At 36.9% G+C, this 18,251-nt stretch overlaps 2 protein-coding genes, 1 long non-coding RNA gene and 1 other non-coding gene across 8 annotated transcripts; 3 read left to right on the top strand and 1 right to left on the bottom strand.

The window, feature by feature from the left end:
- Positions 1 to 331: 331 nt before the first annotated feature.
- Positions 332 to 6,265, bottom strand: LOC145950779 (uncharacterized). The gene has a single exon (XM_083062502.1). It carries the CDS (start codon positions 5,882 to 5,884, stop codon positions 332 to 334), a length of 5,553 nt encoding a protein of 1,850 aa, XP_082918628.1. The 5' UTR covers positions 5,885 to 6,265.
- On the top strand, positions 5,184 to 5,289 carry LOC145951020 (small nucleolar RNA R71). The gene has a single exon (XR_014428846.1). It is a non-coding gene; the product is annotated as a small nucleolar RNA R71 (small nucleolar RNA).
- Positions 6,266 to 9,545: 3,280 nt separating the features above from the next.
- LOC114915927 (uncharacterized) lies at positions 9,546 to 12,095 on the top strand. 2 transcript variants are annotated; one of them, XR_003804194.2, is made up of 3 exons: positions 9,546 to 9,977; positions 10,050 to 10,353; positions 11,044 to 12,095. It is a non-coding gene; the product is annotated as an uncharacterized LOC114915927 (long non-coding RNA). The 2 variants fall into 2 exon arrangements; XR_003804193.2 differs by lacking the exon at positions 11,044 to 12,095 and having other exon boundaries at positions 10,050 to 10,658.
- Positions 12,096 to 12,856: 761 nt separating this feature from the next.
- LOC109799043 (E3 ubiquitin-protein ligase SDIR1) lies at positions 12,857 to 17,914 on the top strand. 4 transcript variants are annotated; one of them, XM_083062471.1, is made up of 10 exons: positions 12,864 to 13,015; positions 13,146 to 13,179; positions 14,124 to 14,246; positions 14,363 to 14,417; positions 14,502 to 14,554; positions 14,662 to 14,890; positions 15,056 to 15,170; positions 15,957 to 15,999; positions 16,420 to 16,545; positions 17,559 to 17,914. In XM_083062471.1, the coding sequence occupies exons 3-10, from the start codon at positions 14,169 to 14,171 to the stop codon at positions 17,682 to 17,684; spliced, it is 825 nt and encodes a 274-aa protein (XP_082918597.1). In that variant the 5' UTR covers positions 12,864 to 13,015; positions 13,146 to 13,179; positions 14,124 to 14,168; the 3' UTR covers positions 17,685 to 17,914. The 4 variants fall into 4 exon arrangements, with proteins under 4 accessions (XP_020215111.1, XP_082918597.1, XP_082918599.1 ...); XM_020359522.2 differs by lacking the exon at positions 13,146 to 13,179 and having other exon boundaries at positions 12,857 to 13,015; XM_083062473.1 differs by lacking the exons at positions 12,864 to 13,015; positions 13,146 to 13,179 and adding an exon at positions 13,205 to 13,435.
- The last annotated feature ends 337 nt before the right edge of the window (positions 17,915 to 18,251 follow it).

Consider the following 18,251-nt stretch of genomic DNA (forward strand, 5'->3'; position numbering starts at 1 on the left):
CCGGCGTGATTAACTCTGAAGCTTTCACCTAGATTTTCCACTCCTCACACTCCTCACATATTCAACTTAAATCTATCCACTCAAGCATGATTCACACACTTAAAACAAATAATACTAGATACAAACAACACAATACACATACATATTACAGAACATAAACAACCACAAAACAAGTTCTAGAACAAGTATAGCATACAATTATAACACAACAATAAACAATCAAAATTAAAAACAACAAGTAACTGCAAAACACATAAAAACAAAGTTCAGATCTCTGGGTTGCCTCCCAGGAAGCGCTTGTTTACTGTCCCGAGCCTGACAAGAAGAGACCTCAAGGGTCTCTAAAAGAAAGGATACAGCAAAGTCTTTCGACTTCTTCACCCAAGTAGGGTTTCAACCGCTGTCCATTCACAACCCAACTTCTTTGTGCCTCAGGATCTTCAATTTCTATGGCACCATAGGGTTTCACCTCCTTAACTCTGAAAGGGCCAGACCACTTTGATCTCAGTTTTCCAGGAAAGAGTTTGAGCCTGGAATTGAACAGAAGCACTGACTGGCCTGCCCTGAACTCTCTCTTCAGAATTTTCTTGTCATGATAGCTTTTGACCTTCTCCTTGTAGAGCTTAGATGATTCATAGGCCTGGAGCCTCAATTCATCAAGAGCATGCAGCTCCAGCTTCCTCTTCTCACCGGTGCTGAGAGGATCAAAATTCAACAGCTTCAAAGCCCAATAAGCTTTGTGCTCCAGTTCCACAGGAAGATGGCAAGCTTTTCCATACACCAACTGAAATGGAGTGAGACCAATTGGAGACTTGAAGGCGGTTCTATAAGCCCATAGAGCTTCATCAAGCTTTGTAGACCAGTCCTTCCTTGAAGCTGAAACAGTCTTCTCCAGAATCCTCTTGATCTCTCTGTTAGAGACCTCAGCTTGCCCATTGGTTTGAGGGTGATAGGCGGTGGCAACCTTATGATGGACTCCATAATGTTCTAGAGCCCTTTCCAACTGAGCATTACAGAAGTGTGAACCTACATCACTGATAAGTACCCTGGGGGTGCCAAATCTGCTGAATATGTGCTTCTTGAGGAACTTCACCACTGTTTTGCCATCCGCCTTGGATGTAGCAATGGCTTCAACCCATTTTGAGACATAGTCCACCGCCACAAGAATATACTCATTTGTGAAGGACGAAGGCAGTGGACCAACAAAATCTATGCCCCAGCAATCAAACACCTCAACTTCCTGCATGTTCTGTAAGGGCATCTCATGCTTCCTTGTGATTCCTCCGGCCCTCTGACAACTGTCACACTGCTTGGCGTGACTGTGGGCATCTTTGAAGAGTGTTGGCCAGTAAAATCCAGATTGAAGCACCTTAGCAGCTATCCTCTCTCCATTGAAATGACCTCCATAGGGGGAGTTGTGACAGTGCCACAAAATACTCTTGGCCTCCTCTCTTGAGACACACCTCCTCAATAGGCCATCTGCACCAATCTTGAACAAGTGAGGGTCATCCCACACGTAGTAGGTAGCATCACGGAGGAACTTCTTTTTCTGGTGCCATGTGAAATCTTCAGGGATTACTCCAGCTGCCTTGAAGTTTGCCAGGTCAGCAAACCAGGGTCGCTCTTGCACCATGAACAGCTTCTCATCAGGAAACTCCTCCAAGATCTCCCTCTCCTTCAGGGTCACCTCATCATTTATGAGCCTTGAGAGGTGATCAGCAACCAGATTCTCCTTGCCACTTTTATCTCTTATCTCCAAATCAAACTCTTGAAGCAGAAGAATCCACCTAATGAGTCTTGGCTTGGAATCCGGTTTGGTGAGTAAGTACTTAATGGCTGCATGATCTGTGAACACAACCACTTTGGAACCAATCAAATAGGACCGAAACTTTTCCAATGCAAACACTATGGCTAGCAACTCTTTTTCAGTAGTGGCATAATTGATTTGTGCCTCATTTAAAACCTTGCTAGCATAGTGAATGGCATGAAAAATTTTGGTCCTTCTTTGGCCTAAGACTGCCCCAACCGCATAATCACTAGCATCACACATGAGTTCAAAATCCAGTTTCCAATCTGGTGCAGTGATTATGGGTGCAGAGGTGAGTCTAGCCTTCAAAGCTTCAAAAGCCCTCATACAAGAAGCATTAAAACAAAAAGGAGTGTCTTTGTTTAGGAGATTGCTCAGGGGTTTGGCTATCATTGAAAAATCTTTTATAAAGCGCCTGTAAAAGCCAGCATGCCCTAAGAAACTCCTAATACCTTTGACATTGATGGGTGGAGGAAGTTTTTCTATTACCTCCACTTTGGCTGGGTCAACTTCAATGCCCTTGTGAGAGATCTTGTGCCCCAGAACTATCCCCTCGGTCACCATGAAATGGCATTTTTCCCAGTTGAGTATAAGGTTGGTCTCCAAGCATCTTCTAAGCACCACTTCAAGATTGGTCAGGCACTCGTCAAATGACGACCCGAACACGGAGAAATCGTCCATGAAGACCTCAATGCTCTTCTCCACCAAGTCGGAGAATATAGCTAGCATGCATCGTTGAAATGTTGCAGGAGCATTGCACAGTCCAAATGGCATCTTCCGATAAGCAAAGACACCAAAAGGACAAGTGAAAGCGGTCTTCTCCTGATCTTCCGGATCCACCACAATCTGGTTGTAACCTGAATACCCATCAAGAAAGCAATAATAAGCTTGACCAGCTAATCTCTCAAGCATCTGATCCATGAATGGGAGTGGAAAATGATCCTTCCTGGTAGCCTTGTTGAGCTTCCTATAATCAATACACATTCTCCACCCCGTGACCGTTCTAGAAGGAATCAACTCATTCTTCTCATTCTGAACCACCGTCATGCCACCCTTCTTTGGAACTACTTGCACAGGGCTCACCCATGCACTATCAGAAATAGGGTAGATCATGCCGGCATCCAACAGCTTAATCACTTCCTTCTTCACCACCTCTTTCATCACAGGATTAAGCCTCCTCTGTGGTTGAGCAACCGGCTTGTACTCATCCTCCATAAATATCTTATGCATGCAATAGGCTGGGCTAATTCCCTTGAGATCAGAAATAGACCAACCAATTGCCCCTTGATAGAACTTCAGAACTCTCACAAGTTTCTCCTCCTCCAATGTGGATAAGGAGCTACTTATGATAACCGGCTTGCTTCCACCTTCTTCTAGAAACACATACTTTAGATGAGAAGGGAGTATTTTCAACTCGAGCTTCGGGGTAATCACCTCCCCATCCTCCTTCGAATCTTCCATGTGCACTGAGTCCGGTGTCACCTCCTTATATGAGTCAAGGCTCATCAGACATGCCTCAACCTCTCTATCTTCTTCTTCATGGAGGTATTCAACCATATTGACTAAGACTTTTTCCAAAGAGTTAGTGAAAGAGATATGCTTCCTGGAATCTTCAACAAGTCCATCAATGACATCAACCCGGAAGCAACTGCTCTTGTCCTTGGGGTAGTGCATGGCATCAAACACATCAAAATTAACCTCTTCATCATTCACTCTCACCTTAAGCTTTCCATCATCCACATCAATTAGAACTCTTGCAGTCTTCATGAATGGTCGGCCAAGAATGAGAGGTACATCAATGTCCTCTTCAATATCCATCACCACGAAATCAGCGGGAAATAAGAAACGGTCCACCTTCACCAGAACGTCCTCCACAATGCCATGAGGATACTTCACAGATCGATCCGCCAACTGCAAAGTCATGCGAGTAGGCTTCACCTCCAAATCGCCAATCCTCTGAAGCATAGATAAGGGCATGAGATTGATGCTAGCCCCCAAATCAAGCAAAGCCTTCCCAATAGCTAAACTCCCAATAGTGACTGGAATAGTGAAGCTACCAGGGTCCTTGGATTTTGTTGGCAACATCTTCTGAATAATGGCACTACACCCCGCCTCCAATGTAATAGTCTCCTCTTCAAAATACTTTCTCTTCTTGGTGAGGAGCTCTTTCATGAACTTGGCAAATGTAGGCATTTGCTCTAATGCCTCGGAGAACGGAATGTTAATTTGCAGGGTCTTGAAAATCTCCAAGAACCGAGCATATTGCCTCTCCTTATCCCTTCTTGAAGGTGCATGAGGATACGGTAAGCTCTTGGTGGGTGGCACCTTCACAATACTCCTCTCCTCCATGGGCGCTTTATTCTTTTCTCTACTGATTCCTTCTTTCTCTTTTTCAAGTTCCTTTTCTTTCTCCTTCTTTTTGTCATTTTCAATTTTTTCTTTATTCTCTACAACCGACTCACTTCCTCCACTCCTTCTCCACACTCCTGGGCCCTCCAAGATGATCTCTTCATCAACACTAGCATCATCATCTTCGCCTGTGTCATTTTTCTCCTTGCTCTCATCATTCTTCTCACTCTCCTTCACCACAAACTCCCGACCACTCATTGTAGATACTACATTCAAGTGCCCCTTCGGGTTTTGCTCAGTGTTGGCTGAGAAAGAACCTTTATGCTGCTCTGCTAGCTGCTTTGCTATTTGCCCCACCTGTATCTCCAAATTTTTAATTGAAGCATCAGTGTTCTTTTGGTTGGACATAGACAGTTGCATGAATTGTTGCAATGTGTCTTCCAACTTGGTGGTTCTCTCATACAAAGGTGGGTGTTGGTGTTGATGTGGAGGCCTGCTACTTGATGAAGCATTCATGTCTGGTTTGTTTCCACCATAGTTATTTCTCCACCCCTGATTTGAATTTTGCGGATAGGGGTGTTGAGAGAAATTTTGCCGCCCTTGATTCCCCATGTAATTCACTTCTGCACCTTGGGAATTAGAAGATCCGGCACAATAACCATTAGGGTGGTCACCTCCACAAAAATCACATGCCATCACTTGTTGCATAGGAGGAGCATTAGAGTGCATAGCTTGAAGTTGTTGAGGAAGCTTGGCCATCTGTTGATTCAAAGCTTCAATTTGTTGGGAAAGTATCTTGTTTTGAGCTAACACCGCATCTTGAGTACTCAACTCCAAAACTCCTCTCTTGGTTGAAGAGCTTCTACCATGCTGGCTCCTGAAGTCTGTGGAAGCCATGGACTCAATGATTGTGATAGCTTCTTCAGCAGTTCTGAACATGACTGACCCTCCAAAAGAAGCATCCAATATCATCTTGGTTTGAGGTTGTAACCCATTACAGAAAGTTTGAACTTGAAGCTCCACCTCAAAACCATGATTAGGGCACCTCCTCAACAATGATTTGTACCTCTCCCATGCTTCACATAGTGGCTCATCCGCACCTTGAGCAAAAGTGGCAATAGCAGTTCTGGCCTCAGTGTTCTTGGATGGGGGAAAGAACCTGGCTAAGAATTTGGTCTCCACATCCCTCCAAGTTGTCAGGCTTTGGTTTGGCTGAGAATGAAGCCAAGCCTTAGCCTTCCCATTCAGAGAAAATGGAAACAACCTCATGAAAAGTGCCTCTTCATCAGTCCCAGAAACTCCAACTGAACCACACAACTCATAAAAAGTGTAGAGATGAGTGTGTGGGTCTTCATGATCCAGACCAGAAAATTGATGAGAACTGATAAGCTGTAGCAGTGCAGGCTTCATTTCTGCTAGTCTGTCGTTCATTGTAGGCCTCACAATGCTTGAGAACTCCCTCGGGCTAGTGTAGGTGAAAGTATCACCTATAGTGCGCCTCCGGTTTTGATTGTTATCGTGAGTACCATCTTCACCTTCCATAGTGAACTCAGGAATGTCAGAAACAAAAGCTTCAGGAAACTGAATGGTTGGTTGGCTAACTGGATTTGCTCTAGTCCTCCTTCTCCTCCTGTTGCTATTATTCCTCCTTGCCGTGCGTTCAATCTCAGGATCGTTCAACAATGGCTCAGAAGAAACAGTACCTCTGGTTCGGATAGTACCTTGCATACAAGAGAAAACCAAAGACTAGAGTGCACAAGTCAGCCCAAAGAATTAGTTGCTGAAATAGAAATTAGCAATAAAAGTAAAGGAACAAGTCACAAATAGCTATAAATACTAAATTGTCTTGCTAATTCCCCGGCAACGGCGCCAAAAACTTGTTGAGATTTCCGTTGAAGTACTTTTGTTATAATTGAAATTTCGTTTAATTCTATCAACGGTCTCAAACACGGCAAGTATACCGGCCGTTCAAGTAGTAAAAATATCGTATCCACAGGGATTAGAAGGTAAAATAAGCATTTATTGACTATTCGTGACTAAAAAATAATTCCAATTTCATAATTTGTCATGTGAATTCAAGGTTAAGACTATTGGAATGAAAGCTGTAAATAAATATTGGTTTGTGAGTGGAAAGGGTAGAAATGATTTTATGGTTTTGTGAGATTGTGGGGTCAGATTTCACCAAACATCAAACTAATGAATCCTTAATCTCTTGTTAAATTCATTGCTTAGTCAACCCAATAGTTTACTCAAACCTAATCCCTTAGAGCAAGAGCCTAGATGTGGATACTGAATATCAATCCCTTGAGTACCCAATATCTACACCCGCATTACGGGCTAGGGTTTAAGACTACTAATGGGCTAAGCTCCATTCCTAGATACATTTCCCACTAGGCATTTGTTTCAGAGGTAGTTTCAAGGGTTATTTTCCAATACCCAATGGAACCTATATCATGCAATGAGATTAAATCCAAAGCAAGCATTAAGAATAGAAACATAAACAACAATGAATGAAACAACATGTATATATATCATAAAAACCGTAAGGATTACAATAGAATTCGTTGGTTACATCTAACCCCACAAAAATGGGTGAAACCACTCAACAAAGAGGGTAAATATAAAATAGAGATGAAGGGAGAAATGAAGAACCGAAGGAAAGACCCACACACGAACGGCTCCAAGCTCCGGGAATCCCTTCCACAGCTCCCAAAACGCGCCCAATGTGTAGATGAGGGAGAAACCCTCGAAAATGGCTTCAAATACGAGCCTGGGAGGTCAGATTAGGGTTTCGCGCCCGGCGCCTAAGTCTTCGCGCCCGGCTCAGAGTCTTCTGAGCACTTTCTGCCTCGTTATAAGCCCGGCGCAATTACTTTTACGCCCGGTGCAGTGTCTTCCAGAGGCTTTCAAGCATTCTCTGCCTTAGATCAAGCCCGGCGCAATTCTCTATTAGGCCCGGCGCAATTCGTTCCAGAGAGTATTAAGGTACTCTCTGCCTCGATCACGCCCGGCGTGGTGGAGTCTCGCGCCCGGCGCGTGTATGACTTCTAGAAGCCCACTGCTCTGTTCTTCTCAAGCCCGGCGCGGAGTCATCTTGCGCCCGGCGCAGCCACTCTGCTCTGCTCCTTGGCTCCTTATGTTTCCAATCCAAAAGATCTTCAATCCTCTAATCTCTAGCTCAATACCTGCACAAAAAATGAGGTGTATTAAGGTATTGTTAGCTAAAATGGGTTAGTTATATCTGCACAAAAGATAAGTCAAAAAGGGGACAATTATCTTGCAATGGTGCTAAGAATGAGTAGAGTTGTACAATAATTCTCATTCAAAAAGATGTATAATTGAGACTTAACACTGGTCCCAAGATTTAACGCAGCTGCATACACAAGGTAGGATTCGAACCTCTGACCTTGCTTAAACATGGGAAATATTTACTTCATGCATGTAATCGTGTAGGTTTTCAATAAAACTACAATAATATTAAGTATTATGTCAACTAATATTTTAGCTTTAATGCAAAGACATGGTTATTATAGATAATATAATTAAAATTTATAATATATTATATAAAAAATATTATATGTATAAATATTTTTAAACATATAAATTATATTTTAGATTTATGATAAATAATTTATATTGTATTAAAAAAATATATTGTTATTTATTAATAATTTATTTTAAAATATTAATATTTAATTCATAAATAATTATGATAAATAAAAATCAAATTAGATAAGAAGTTAAAAAAATTCTTACAAACCCTATAATTGAAGAAAAGTTCATAAAAATATTATCGAGTAAGATAAATATTCATGTTTAATATATAAAGATTGATATTAAATATCCCTTTCAATGTGATAATTTATTCCTTAACTTGAGTAGATGTGCAATCACAACCAAGTTATAAATATTTTTAAAAATATAAACTATATTTTAGATTTATGATAAATAATTTGTATTGTAACAAAAAATATTTTTGTTTATTGGCCATTTATTTTAAAATATTAATATTTAATTTATAAATAATTATGATAAATAAAAAAGGAATTAGATAAGAAGTTAAAAAATTCCTACAAACCCTCTAATTGAAGAAAGTCCTTAAAAATACTCTGGAATAAGATAGAAATTCGTGTTTAATATATAAATATTGATATTAAATATTCCTTTCAATATGATAATTTATTCTTTGACTTGAGTAGATGTGCAATCACAACCAAGTTTAATATGTAATATTGGTTCGTCTATGCATGACAATTCATATTCATATTTTACTCGATCAGTAGGATAATATTCAAAATTTTCAGTTCCAAATTTTTACTCTTCACGAAAAAGATTTTTATTTTTAGTAAGTTCAAATAATATAAATTATATTATAAGACAATTTTTTAAAAAATAGTAATATCAATATTTATTGTATTTCATTTTACTTTTGAATTCCATTCAATAATTCATATTTTACATCAAATTTTAACGATCCAATCGTTGAATTTAAAGTTCTTGATGCATTGATCAAGTTTGCAATTTTTAAAAAAAAATGAAAATCATTTAATACTTTATTTCATTAATTCAAATTTATGGATAATCAACGTATAAAATGATTTTATGATTATCCATCAATTTGAATTAATGAAATAAAGTACTAATTAGTTTCCATTTTTTTTTTTTTTTTACATTTGTAGACTTGATCTATGTATTAAAAATTTTAAATTCAATGGTTGGATCGTTAAAATTTGATGTAAAATATGAATTATTGAACAAAAATTTGGTGTTGATATCAAAAGAACTTGACTAAGTGTGAGTATGATGGAACCACTAAGGTGTAAGTTGGATCAATCATTGACATAAAATTGGACAATGAATTTTTTTTTTTTAAGTTTTGTAACCCTAATAACATCCTTCGAACTTCTTTGATCTTCTAAAATTCTTTTCGCATTAAATTTATCATGTTCTTCAAAATGATAATGAGATCATGATCACATTGGACCATGTCATTAAAGTCCATATCAAAAAAATTTTAAAGACGAAATAGTTGATTAAATCTCCATCATCATAATTAACTTAACATATCACTTATGAATCAACGATGTTGGCCCTCCTCTCACAAAGTCTTTTGTAATAGTGTTAAAATCACCAAGAATTGGTTTATCATGCTCCATATTTTTTCGACCTCGGTTGGATGTTGACACACTAGAAGGAGGATCCCCCTAATCATTTCTTCACTAATCTCTTTATTCTTCTATTTGATCATCTCAAGAACTCCCTCCCTTAATATTGCCTCTATACTTCGCATACTTGGAAAAATACCCCATCTTTAATCATTTTCTCATTTTGTTTTATAAGTTTGAAACACTTTTCAGTGTCATGTCCATTGATTTGATGCAACTTGCAACATTTGTTTTGCCCGCCCCAATTGTTTATCACCCACCTCATAGGAATTCAAGCAACCTCATCGAATTCACATCCTTCAAGATATGTCTCCTCAAAATATTTAGCGGCATGTGGTGTGAAATTTCTTCAAAACCCATCACTTTATCCTCCCTTATGTAGTTTCTTCTTGATCAACCTCCATCACTTTTCTTACTCTAACCTGATTTCGATTTTAGATTATTTTCTTAGAACTTCATACCTGATGGTCCTTCTTGTCTTTCTATAGCACACTTGATAGCCATCGTCTCCTCGACTTTAACATGACAAGTAGTCATTGTATGAATCTCAATAATTGTCTTAACTTTTTGGTGAACAAGATATTCATTGAATAGGCTTGCCTAAAGACCTTTACAATGGTTGCCACGAACATCCTCATCCTATCAAACCTCATTAGGTAATCTTTCAACAACTCTTAGTTTTGACAAGTCAAATAGATTTGCTCACTTTGTGGTTTTTTGCTTGTTAGTCATGAATAATGCAACAAACAAACATGCGAAGGCATCCAAATCAACGGCCAACCATTAATCAACATTTGTGCTCAAAACATCTTCAAATTTTTACTGGGATCTTGAGCTCCATCAAATGACTCCACCTTTGGAACCAAAAAGTGAAGAGATATAGGTTCCACTTCAGTTGGTTCTAGAAAGGGTTGAAATCCCAAGAGTGATCAACCACACTGCATTTCCTTCCAAGCGTCTTAGGTTGGAATCATGTGTTCTCATAACCTCCCAAGCAGCCTCATTCTCACGATTCATCTACTCCTGAACCTCGTAACTCCTTTTGACCTCATCTACACTCCTTTTTGACTCCTTACTCTCTCTGTGCATGTCATCCATCACTGCCATCAATTGCTTTCCAATAATGTCTTGATTTTTCACCATCTTTACCTAGCTCTCAAGTTGTGAGATTTGCAAAATGGACACTAGAAAAAAGATTCTAGCATAGTACTGCAAATGACACCAAAATGTTCCAATTGATAAAGAGAAAACTCTGTCATCAAAGTATTCAAAAGTAATTAGAGAAAACTCTTATGTCTGTCTAACCTGTTTATTAATTATATGATTATTTTGTCTAATCTATTTTTTATCTTTTATTCTTTATAATTCACATGGACCGTTATCTTTAGGTGTATATGTATAAATGACTTGTTATGGTAATATCTTAAAAAATAATTTTTATAATAAGAATCGCCTTCCCTATATAAATTATCTTAATATATTGTATATACTTATGATTTGTTAACCTTGGTGAGTATCTGAGTATTTTGTTAATAGTCGTTCGATAAACATTATGTAAGATGTAATTGGTCCAAACTTACTTGTAATGGTAACGTGTCGATCAGGCTTGGAGCTAAGAGGGTACAGTTACATTTTAAATGTTCTTTTTTTCCTTCTAATTATATAAATTAAATAAGTATATTTTTCATTAAATATTTGATGGAAAAAATTGAATCGTGGCAGTGTCGGTGTTGATTGCGAGCTTGCATCGGCGTAAGTTGCACCTTTCTGCATGCGAAGAAGGCGTGGCAGTAGCAGCAGTGGCTCCATAATTAGCAACTCGACGTGGCATCTCTTACACTCTAGACTTCTCCAGATTTTACTACCTACCATATCCAAAATAAATATTAAAGAAGTTGTGTCTCCCATGTTTACTCTTTTCTTTTTCTTATTCCACCAATAATTAATCATTTTACGCTTATGTACCACTTTTTTTTTTTTTTTTTTTAAATCTTTATGTAGTCTTTTATAATATTTTTTTTAATTTAGTCTTATTTTAATTTTTGTTTCAATTTAATCCTTAATAATTTAAATTATTACAATTTGGGACTTCCGTCTAAATGATTTAAACGAAGTTAATTGGTGGCTACGTGGATGTCAGGTGGATGCCACGTAGATGCCACGTAGGTGGATCTCAAATTTTGTGAATACACCTGGAACCAGAACGGTCCGTTCTGGTTGCACTCTTGGTGTATAAATTTTGTAACTGGAACGGACCGTTCTAAATGCAAAAATAACACATCAATAGTGTAACTAGAACGGGCCGTTCTGATTTCAGAACGGGCCGTTCTGGTTTCAGAACGGGCCATTCTGGTTCCAGAATTTCAAAAAAAAAATTAAGGTACAAAACATTTCAAACACTAGATTTGGTAATATTGTCAATGGAGATTGATAATTTCAATTGCTAAACATTTGGGCTATACAGTATATCATTAAGGACGATGCAGTGTATCACTAAGGACAATGGTAGCAAATTTTATTTCATTGTTAGTCAAACTGGAGTGAACCACTTACTACCAAATTGACACTATACAGTCAAGGATGAAACGAAACGGTGTTTCCCCTTGAAGTCATTAACGATGTCCCCCAACAATAACAACCTATTCTTGAGGAGGTACAACCTGAATTTTTGTGGTTAAGGGTTTTCCTTCGGCGTTACCCAGATGATTTTCTTTCTCAGTAATTTCTTTGAATATTTTTAGTATATGTTATGTTCTGAATTTTTATTTTCAGTTTCTAAACCATGTTTCTGTCTTTGAATTTATGATATGTTATGAATTTTTATTTTTAATTTTTGAATCATATTGCGGCATTTTGGTCAAGATTTTGAACTGGATAAGTTCAAATCAAAGAAGGATTTTGGAAGATCTTATCTTATTTGATTTTTTTTAGTTATTCATAAATGAATATTAATTTATTCTATTTTTTATTTATTATATTTATATATATATATATAATAATAATAAAATACAATAAAAAGCATGAAGTTGGCGTTCTGGAACGGGCCATTCTGGATTCAGAACGACCCGTTCTTCTGCACTCATGTTGTGTTAAATTTGTATTTGGAACGGTCCGTTCCAGTTGCAAGATTAACACATAGCATGTGCAATCAGAACAGGTCGTTCTGGTTTCAGAACGAGCCGTTTTGGTTCCAGGTGTATTCACGAAGTTTGGCATCCACCTATGCATCTATGTGGCATCCATGTGACATCCATGTGGTCAACAGATAACTCCGTTTAAATCATTTGGACGGAAGTCTCAAATTACAATAATTTAAATTATTAGGGACCAAATTAAAACAAAAATAAAGTGAAATTAAATTGAAACAAAAAAATATTATAAGAGACCAAATCAGAGTTTTAACCTATTTTATTTTATTTACGGAGGAGGAGGAGGAAAAGCTATACAAATAATTATTAAGAAAAAGTAAACGTCAAAACTATAGATTAATAGAAACGCATCCTTTTGTATCTACATATATAAATATAATGCTTTATGTTTCTACAAATAGCATTTCCAATTCTTATATTGCAGCACAGCAGTGAGTGAACGCACCGTCACCACACCACACCACACCAACAACGTTAACAGTAACGAATCAATAATTGTAACATTTGGTACAATTACAACTCCGTTTGGAGACATTTTGATTTGGGTAAGGATGTTCATGGTTATTGTTTTTGTAATTTCACTAATTTGTAGTGTATGAAAATGAAAATTTAGTCATAAATTGATGATCCTCTCATCTCATTAATTGTAATGTGGGTTTCGTACGGTGGTTGCAGCTGTTCATTTTGCCTATTCCTGATATTTTTTCAGGTATTCTTGATATTCCAGGTCGTCATTGTTTGGGAATTTGCCTGGAATTGAAACTTTGTTTCTCCTTCTTTTCTTCTTCTTCTTCTTCTTCTTCTTCTTTTTCTCTGCCCTGATGATATTTTGTTTCGCCAAATCGCCTGTTTTTACATGCTGATCGAATTAGAGTGCATGGTCCCCCAAATCAGCAAAAGCATCTGCATTCTGCACCAAAATTATTTCCTTAGAATTTTCCTTACAAGTGGGGGAGTGCTGTGTGGTAATTTAGTAAATCGACAAGTACATGGGATGAGAGAGTTTTTTACTCTCTTAACATTCACTTTTTTTTTTTTTTTTTTTTTTGCAATGTTGGACTTCCATGCTGTACATAATTCCTTATGCTGAATCGAATTCAAATAACTTTTCTGAATCTTTAGCACTCTGCCTAACGAAGAAATAAAATTATATTGGTCAATGGGCGTGGCATCAAAAAACAAAAAATATTTTCTTTTGTTCATTCAAGAGAAAAGAATTTGTTATCCTGCCATCTTTCATAAGTTTTGAATCCAAACTTAAAAACTGGATCTGATCAGCTTCAACTCGTAGTTTTGCAAGCAATGCAGCTTGATGAAACTAATGACCTATTTGTAATTTGTACAAAATTTAGTCTAGATAAGGTACTGGAGTATGAGATACGATTTATGATCCAATTATATCTGCTGTGATTAATGGTCAATCTTTAAAAAGAGCTTTGCTGCAATTAATCATTCAGTTTCAGAAATTCACGTGTGGAATTCTGTTTGTGACTTTGTCTGGTTTGTTTGATTCTTGAATGGGTAACTACTTCTTTTTTCTTTCATAATCAGTGTCAAATTTGTATGTTGTATTTTTCAAAACATCAATCACCAAAAGTTAGTGCCTTGATTAATATAAATTGGTGTAATAAATCAAAGGCACAATACTTGCAGGTAGTGTCATTGTGAATTGTTGGTTAAACGAGCTCCTTTGCAATCATGAGTTTTGTCTTCCGAGGGAGTAGGGGAGATATTGAAAGTGGCTTTCCAGAATATGTTCCTGAAAGAACCTTGATGGTATGCTTAATGTGTGCGAATGTCAGTCTGTGTGTTTGCTTTTTTTCTCTACTCAGCTCAGACTGTACATAATTGTACAGTGATTCTCATGCTCTTTTTCTACTTTTTCCTGTCAGCGGGTTCATCCAGCTCGACCAGTTAATGGCAATTCTCTAGCTTTTCTTATCACGGGTAATGTAATTACTACTGTATCTAATGCTTTACTGCTTCATATGACCAGATTCTTAATCTGTATCTGACATGCTTATTTGACAGTTATTTTGATATTCATGATATTAAACTCCCCTCAAATGTTACATCATTTTTTGGTAAGTAATCAATTAAAATTTGCTAAATTTGATGTAGTCACTAGTTTTCGTATTACTTCTCATCTGCATTAGATGAAGAAAGTAATTGTTGGCACATATCATTTCAGCTCTGGGCTGTACTGGCTATCTTTGTGATGGCTACGAGTCTGAGGATGTATGCAACTTGTCAACAGCTTCAAGCACAGGCCAGGGCTCATGCTGCAGCAGCCTCTGGGTTGCTTGGCCATACTGAACTCCGTCTTCACATGCCACCATCGATTGCAATTGCAACCAGAGGAAGATTGCAAGGACTTAGACTTCAACTTGCACTTCTTGACCGTGAATTTGATGAGCTAGGTATTATGCTGCTGAGTTGTACCTTTGAATGTGTATTTTGACATCATTTTTAAGTTGAAAAGGCCTAAAGCTGTAAAACAGGTGCTTGAAGCAGATGAATACTTTAATAGCTTTTTTTTAAGTGTGCATTTTTGCAAGTTTTTTTTCCTCTTGATTCTGTGGCAGATTATGACACTTTGAGAGCTCTGGACTCTGAGACTGCTTCTAGCACTCGTTCAATGACTGAGGAAGAGATAAATGCTTTGCCTATTCACTCATATAAAGTTCCTGTCCCACCCAAGTGAGTTGTGATGGTTTCTTAAAATAATAATAATACCACTGAATTAGAAAAAAAAAGCTTGCCGTATATGCTTGCATTGTTTTGTTTCTATTTTTCTTTACCCGCAGGTCAGTGTTTGTAGGGTCAATTCCACCTTATTCTGCTTGTTCCGTAGAAAAGGCACTTACTGCTGAATTGTTGTTAGTGATGGGTGATTCGCTCATGTCTACAGTATTTTTTTTTAGAAAACTATTTATTATTGAGCATATTTCTTACTCCATGCAGAAATGAGCATGTCCCAGTAAACTGCCAAGGTTGGCTTTGACAGAGTTTTTGAATTTATGCCCCTAGCTATTAGTCTATTGCTGATGTTGTATTTTGAAAACTTTTGGAATATAGCATGTGGAACCATCAGTTGTGACCCAAACTATAAAACTAAATATTTGTTGCTAATATTCATCCTAAATTTGTGGTAAGTTAAATGTCTTGTACAAGAAACATAATTACTGGGTAATAGAACAATGATCTTGAACGGCTGATTGGCACTCATTGCATACTAGTTGGCCATTTGAGAGAAAGAGGCTGTGCTGTTACAGCATTGCTCGGAAAACATTATAAGTAATAGCTTATTGAGAAAAATGCACTTGATACTCTGTTTCTTTTTTTATTTTTTTTTATTTATATTTTTAGGGTTCTCAAGCTAGGGTAAATTGTTAACAGGGTTAGTTTCCTCCGTGTGCATCTGCGTTTATGTAAAGAAGTTCTAAACCATAATATGTAAGTTGATACAATTTATTATGTTAACAGAGATGGCTCAGCTGGTTTGGCATCCTCTTCAGGTGCAGCTGAGGTAAATATTTGTTATCTGTCTCTGCTTTTAGTTTGTTAGGTCTCACTAGGTTGTTTGAGTTATGGTATTTCATGGTAATAATGATGTAAATGTATAACTTGTTTTTACTCTTGGTTGTTAGCTTTATGCACCACTGGTGGTCTATATGATGTTGTGGCCTGTCATAAGTATTTTAGGCAATCCCCTGGCATACAAGTTGCAAATTATCTGATAATTATCCCTGATGTGGTGTCCTCTTCATTGATATGCTTTTGAAGAAAACAAATTGTTTCTTGATATATGATTCTTCTAATGCATGATGATCATGGTGTTTGTGTAATTAAATACTGACTATTTTGTATACTTGTTACAAAAATCTGGGGAGAAATTGCCCCTACTTTCTTTTTGGTTTTTAGTTTTTTTCTTTAATGTTTCAATCAGATAAAGCAAGAATCTGGAGGCACAGAGACAGGTATCAAAGTTCCCGAAGATGAGCTGACGTGTACTATTTGCTTGGACCAAGTGAAGAGGGGGGAGCTTATTCGTAGCTTGCCATGCTTGCATCAGGTTCGATCACTGCCTATATTTATCTTTCTTCAGTTATTTTTTAAAATTTATTTACCATCAACGGAGATTAGTACTTATCTCTCAAATTATCAGGTTTATTTTTTGATAATCATTAATCAGTGCCATATTCAGATATAAAGCTATCGGTTCCTGAGTTTTCCTGTCATATCATATTCTAGATAAATCCATTTGAACTAAAGCATGCGGGACAGCTAATTTCTATTCTTTTAATAATATTGGGGGAAGAATTCTTCATATCTTTCGAATAATACTGTTAATATTACTCATTATTGTTTTACTGTTCTCTTCAGGCTTTTTGCTAGTTCATAATTAACATGTGCATATATTTTATCAACAACTTCCAATCCGCACTTTACCTCTAAAGTGCACTTCTCACTGGGGGAGCCAAATCCTGACTAATGCAGTCAATATTGCTCTTTTTTTTTTTTTTTTTTTTTTTTTTTTTCCTGTTTTGGTCGGGCTTGTGCTACTTTTTCACCAAGCAGCTCTACCCAATGTGCTTAACTAACACATACTTCCTCCACTTCATATTATCTATCATTTTAGGGATGTTGATTTGTTTCAAAATATTTGTTACTTTAAAATAACTTTTTTCACGAAACAGCTCTCCTCGACGTGCTTGACCAACATATATTTCCTCCTTTTCTAACTATCTATCACTTTAGGAATGTTCATTTGTTTCAAAATATTTGTCACTTTAAAGTAACTTTTTTTCCAAACAGACATTTTCGTTGTGCTTAACCAGCACATGCATCCTCCATTTCGAATTATCTGTCACTTTAGGAATGTTCATTTGTTTCAAAATATGTCACTTAATTGTTGTTCATCTGTTCAGAATTATTTGTTTAATTAAAGTGTGATCGCTGCCACTTAACGTTGGTTGAACTTATTCTCCTTCACTTAACTGGTTAATAATTTAATATTTTCTTAAAGCTGTAAATGTTGATAACATTACCTCGCATAAATGACTGATGTACTTTCTTTTTATCCAGTTTCATGCCAACTGCATTGATCCATGGCTCCGACAACAAGGAACATGTCCTGTGTGCAAATTAAGGATAGGGTCGGGTAGTGGGGGTAACAGGGAGAGCGATTCTGATGGTTCAGATATTGCGTAGTCTGATGGTTCAGACATGGCTGTAAAATGCATGATGATGTTATGTATAAGTATGTATATACTATTCAGTATTGGCGTATATAATATGAGCTTGGCATGACATAAGATGATAGTTCATGTTTAGTCCCTTCACTTAAAAATGTATAGCTAATCTCCGTATCCCGAGAATTCTTAGATGTTCCAAAACATGTGTACTACTTTATATATAAATAGCATTAAAGATGTTGTTAAGTGGGAGGTGTGATGGTTTGATACATATCTTATATCTTATAGAGTAACATTTTTCCTTTTGAGAAGCACTTAATAAGACCATCTCCATCCTCAAGCATGATTTCTGATAAATTTGCATGTTTTGCTGATTGAGTCAGCAATTCCTAGATCTAACTAATTGTGTACAAGATATCATTCAATTTAAGTTTTATTCATTCAACTGATAAATTACTGGCATGACCTATATATGTTAGGTAGACATTATTTAATATTACAACTTTTTGACTTGACATAATTTAGATAAGATTTGGATTATTTGTATACTTAGTGCAATTGGTTGGACTATATAATGCGTAAA

Source organism: Cajanus cajan, chromosome 8, assembly GCF_000230855.2.
Source record: "Cajanus cajan strain Asha chromosome 8, NIPB_CcT2T_4, whole genome shotgun sequence".
Classification (NCBI taxonomy): domain Eukaryota; kingdom Viridiplantae; phylum Streptophyta; class Magnoliopsida; order Fabales; family Fabaceae; genus Cajanus; species Cajanus cajan.